The sequence below is a fragment of the Penaeus monodon genome, chromosome 16 (assembly GCF_015228065.2).
Source record: "Penaeus monodon isolate SGIC_2016 chromosome 16, NSTDA_Pmon_1, whole genome shotgun sequence".
In the NCBI taxonomy this organism is placed as follows: domain Eukaryota; kingdom Metazoa; phylum Arthropoda; class Malacostraca; order Decapoda; family Penaeidae; genus Penaeus; species Penaeus monodon.
The window spans coordinates 23,672,554-23,677,553 of record NC_051401.1 but is presented as its reverse complement, the minus strand read 5'-3'; the positions used below and the strand labels follow the sequence as shown (position 1 = coordinate 23,677,553).

Below are 5,000 nucleotides of genomic sequence, written 5' to 3'. Positions count from 1 at the left end.
CACACACACAAATACGTATGCGCGCATCGGAGGTTTATACTTGTGCGCGCAAGCGAGGAGGAGTCGGCAGAAAAAGGAAGGGATCTTCATGCGTGCGTATTGTGCCACGGGTCGGCACAGAGAAATATATGAAGATTTATAAAAAAAATACAAATCGATGCATATAAAATGGCAAATTGATTTTGCAATTGTTCCATAAAAGTAAGGAAGCGTACACATCCTCTTGGAAGAAATTCACCTTGAATGCCACTGGCCTGCTCGTCTGAACTGCCGGCCTCGCGTGATTCCTTCTCTGAAAAGATCCCTGGCTCGAAATCGGTATCACAATTATGTACCAACTCATGCAATCAATATAATTGTTTCTCGTGTGCAAATAGACACGCATAAGGTAATTTCAAATTTAAACCTGTAAATGTCAGGCATTTGAAGGATCTCCCCTCGCCTCTCAACTCCAGGAATGACAATGCTCGTTTAATTTTTTCCCATTTCAGTTATTGCGACTGTAACACATTTCGATTATGGATTATAGCCAACATTTAGGAGTAAAATAATTTTCAGTCTGCTCGAGCTGCGTAAATCTATTGCGTACATTGTATGTAATGCATGCTGTTATTGATTAATTATTCAAATTATCTGCCGCGTCAACAGCTAAGGTCATTAGCGGCATATGCTGTTATATTTTTTTTGTCCAAGAACTATGTACATGTTAATTGACCTATAAAGTTACACGCAAATACACTTTACTAGTGTTTTGTAAATATGTGACAGTGTTGAAATTCCACTCTTTGAACTCTTATGAACAAGGGGTTAAGGCAAAGCCATGGAATACTAGAAAAATTTATTATGCCATTATACAAATTATGAAGTATTCCTTTTAATATAAAAAATGAAATCAATATTTTCCTACAAATCGAGTAACGCCATTACTTGTATATGGCTATTATCCCATTACTCCTTAAGCTACACTGACTCCTTAAGCTACACTGACGTGTCCTATACATCCCTCAGCAAGTCACAGACAATGTGCAAGTTCACATCATGATCACACTAAGTACACATTTGCTAAATAGTAAAACCGCAATACCATAACGAACAACAAATGCACCAAATGTAATCGATGAAAATTCACTATAAAAATGAAAAAGTAGGACGGTGTAGACAAAGTACGAAGCAGGCGGTGTCGAACGCAGCTCGAAGCGAAACAACACCTCGACTCTTGCGTTCGGAGGCAGAAGGGAGAAGGTGGCTCCTCCAGATGCACGGCCTGCGACTCCCTGGGCCGTTTATCCTTTGGGACCTTGATGGATTCTTCCCCGTGGCAGGATATTGTTCATCTTTATCCCACCGAAGCCGATATAAAACCCTCACAGGATCTACGAGAGGCGGAAGGGGCATTTGGTATCCTCCATTATTCTTGTTTTCGCAGCGCCATTATCGGTCTCGGGTGAGGTAGCCGTCAACCTCCGGGTTGGGCGAGCTCTGAAAATGTGACGAAATACATTTAAAAGGATATTCATATCTTTAACATGCATGTTTCATCGTTAGTATTTTTTAATACTTTAAAAATTATGTATGCATGATCTTCAATTTTAGTTTCTAAAAGTTTTCAGTAATATTACATGATTTCTACGATTACTTATGCAAACTTCTGACAAAGGAGACGGATTTTACTGTGCGAAAAAGCCACACTCACCATCACACTGCGTGGAGGATGCGGTTGAGTGTTCGTGGAGGAGACATGAGTGTGTGGTCATGGAGCCACAGGCCGGAATACTTGCTGATGTGTCCGTCGCTCCAGTCCACCACCACGCCGAACTCGTTGCTCTGAGGGATAAGCAGGGCGGTGTCAGACACATGCTGGGAGGGTTATATTGCGGTGGAGGCAGTTGGACACGAGTGACTGCAATTGATATCTTTATCGCAATTATTTTCATCTTGATTAATTATATGTACTTTATTACGATCATGACTATTTTCATTTGGAATGTTTATATTTATTTATTACCCTTTTAAACAGAAAATTTGAGTTGTAGGGAATTAATAGTACTACAATACACAATGCATCCCCTCTAAAGATAAACACGAAACGTTTAAATCCTCCTACCTGGATGATCTCAGGGTAAACTTCGGTGTGCAAGTTGCCCGAGGCGAGAGTGCCAGAACAAGCATGGCACCGGCAGTTGTCTCGCAGCCACGTGTACGGGACCTCTCTGGCACTGCCGTCACTGAACTTCACTCGCAGTGACTTGTCTCCGGTGACAGCTGCTACCACGCCGGTGCCTGCGCAGGAGGGGGGAGGAAATGTGTTAGATATATTGACTGGCCGTTTCTCCATTGGCTTTTAATTTGGATTTTATTCACAGTTGGTGCTAAAAACATTTAATTAATCAAGAGAATCTCTGTATTGCAAAGTCCTTTATTAAATTCATAAAAAAAAATGTACAGGTGACTTACCAGGCAGAGGGGCTTCCAGGACGGCCAGCTGATTCCTAGCTGCTGCAGCCAAGCTCAGGCTACGGCTGTGCATGCAAACCTGACTGTTGTGTCGCACCTGCAAAGGAAATAGCTTCAGTTAATGTATGTAATATTGCAAGTTGGTTTACCAACCGAATATATTGCTTGTGTCAGATAACACGAGTCTAATTATTTTAACGTAATTATCCGAGGCTAACAAGAAGGGTAAATATAATCGTTCAATTAACGTGGGAGGGCAGTTACTTCCAAAATCATGTTATTAATAGAAAAAATCGGCTTCATACATACAATGAATACTAATATTTATACAAACAAATATACGTAGAACATGTTCAATAATCTGATCTGGCAGGTGCTAGCTATTCGTGCGCCGTCCACGTCTTTCTTTTGAAACCCAAACATCTGTGCGATAAAGTGGTTATTCACTCACCGACCTTGGCAGAACTATTGATCCTTTAGTCTGTGTCTGTATTCATTGATTTCTTTGACTTCGGCCTCATCCCAACTCTCTCTCTCTGATTAGGTGCGTGTGTATGCTAACGGGGGAATGCTTGATATGAGTGAGTGAGTGAGACGGCGAGAGAAAGTAAGAGAGAGAGAGAGAGAGAGAGAGAGAGAGAGAGAGAGAGAGAGAGAGAGAGAGAGAGAGAGAGAGAGAGAGAGCGCAGGCGCGCATGGTCGGATGTGCATGCCATGTGAACGCGTGCCTACGTGACTAAATCAATGAACGCGAGAGAGTGGATGAGCGAAGGAGAGAAAGAGCGAAAGGAAACCGCGATAGAGAGGACAGATGAGGAAAACAAAGAGAAGTATCCAAGAAAGATATAGAAGAGAAGAGAGAATGATTATGCTTCTGATAATGATTGAGAGAGAGAGAGAGAGAGAGAGAGAGAGAGAGAGAGAGAGAGAGAGAGAGAGAGAGAGAGAGAGAGAGAGAGAGAGAGAGAGAGAGAGAGAGACGGACTTTGATTCAGGCTCGAGGAGTACCCCAAGGTGAATTATACCCAGTCTTTCGCCCTCTTCCCCTGTAGTATATGTTCTACAGTATACAAGGCGAAAACAAAATACAAGAAAAAATCACTCCTTGCATACCTGTTGACGAGCAACATTTCTAAAAGCTGTAGCACCAGACAGTAAGGCTTTTGTATATCTTTGAGAAGACATTTTCAACTTTTTAGATTTCGCACGTTCCACTACACCTTTCACTAACTGAGCACTTAATGCGTATGTGAATGACCAGTGCCGGCGTCCTGAGATTATATATCCGATGTCTCATAGAGTTGCCATGCGCTCCTAGCAAAAGAACCCACCCCTTTTCTCACATGATTAAGCCTTACCAATAGTTTTGGAGATACCGGGCCCAAAATGATCCGAAGGTCAACTGAATTCAATATAATTCACTTCTTAGGAAATATTCAGTTCAAAGACAATCATTAATGCAAAACAAACCTTGAAAATTTCACCAAACCCACGTAGACGGTGCGGCCCAAGCATTCTGGAAAAGTTCCCTAGCATGTGGAATCAACGCACCGTCATATGCGGGTCACACCATGTTCCCTTCCACATCCTACAACAGTTTTGTAGAAAGTAACGCCTACCTCTGTTGCCAAGTGCCAAACAAAGGGATCCTCCGGGTTCTGACCGTAATGCATGGCCTGTATTGTAAACTTGTACTTCACATAATTATTCATTTGAAGTTGTTTTTCCCCCAGCTCGATAACTGCAACGTTCTGACTTGTAAACAAATATATCTTGCCTTCGTATAAACCACTTACAGAAACTGCATGAATCAAGCCATAAATAGATTCGTTTACCATGCATAAGTAGGTATGCTAGTTGCCGATCTACGCTGTTAAGAGTATGGTTACTCATGTTTTCAAACCTCTAAGTTCTATAATAAAGCCTTTCTTATATCTAATTATTGCTTGTCATGCGGAAGAAAGCAAATTTATCTGGCTGGGCAAGGCCATGCATGTATCTTCAACTGTGACATAACAGAGGAGAGCTTAAGTTCAAGTAACAGGGGTCTTCGCCAGTCGCCTCTCTCACACACGTGTTTATTCTGCTAACCTATTTTTACTTCTCTCTGTAGTGTCATCGCTACTAACTTATAAAGAATAAAAGTTGTGTAGATTTATGCTATAATACATCACACAAGGAAGGTTTTTTTTTTATATGGAGAACATTGCGGCCTTTGGAAACACCGTGTTTACATCTCACGAAGGCCGAAGGACCACGCATTTAATTTTGATATCATACCCCGCCACAGAGACGCCTCTATTATCCTCAACAATGGAAGACTGAGAGAGAGAGAGAGAGAGAGAGAGAGAGAGAGAGAGAGAGAGAGAGAGAGAGAGAGAGAGAGAGAGAGAGAGAGAAAGAGAGAGAGAGAGAAAGAGAGAGAGAGAGGACATGCCTATCTGTACAACGCATTCTTCAGAAGGTCAACAGATTCCGGCCGTTATCGCGGTGAATTGTCCAATAAACTAGTTATAACTCGATACAGAGCCGGCAGAAAGAGGCGG

The 5,000-nt window shown here is 42.0% G+C and overlaps 1 protein-coding gene across 1 annotated transcript; it reads right to left on the bottom strand.

Moving 5' to 3' along the window:
- Nucleotides 1-824: 824 nt before the first annotated feature.
- Nucleotides 825-3,720, bottom strand: LOC119582638. The gene is made up of 5 exons (XM_037931034.1): nt 3,568-3,720; nt 2,455-2,551; nt 2,105-2,280; nt 1,694-1,824; nt 825-1,479 (listed from the first exon to the last, which is right to left on the bottom strand). Exons 1-4 carry the CDS (start codon nt 3,637-3,639, stop codon nt 1,696-1,698), a joined length of 474 nt encoding a protein of 157 aa, XP_037786962.1. The 5' UTR covers nt 3,640-3,720; the 3' UTR covers nt 825-1,479; nt 1,694-1,695.
- Between the last annotated feature and the right edge of the window lie 1,280 nt (nt 3,721-5,000).

What these genes read in the sequence shown, in the direction of transcription:
- LOC119582638 (XM_037931034.1), bottom strand. Translation starts at nt 3,639, where the DNA reads ATGTCTTCTCAAAGATATACAAAAGCCTTACTGTCTGGTGCTACAGCT. An exon ending in GAAATGTTGCTCGTCAACAG is followed by an intron (nt 2,552 to 3,567) that starts GTATGCAAGGAG and finishes TTTCCTTTGCAG; the next exon opens with GTGCGACACAACAGTCAGGT. An exon ending in TTTACCCTGAGATCATCCAG is followed by an intron (nt 1,825 to 2,104) that starts GTAGGAGGATTT and finishes CTTATCCCTCAG; the next exon opens with AGCAACGAGTTCGGCGTGGT.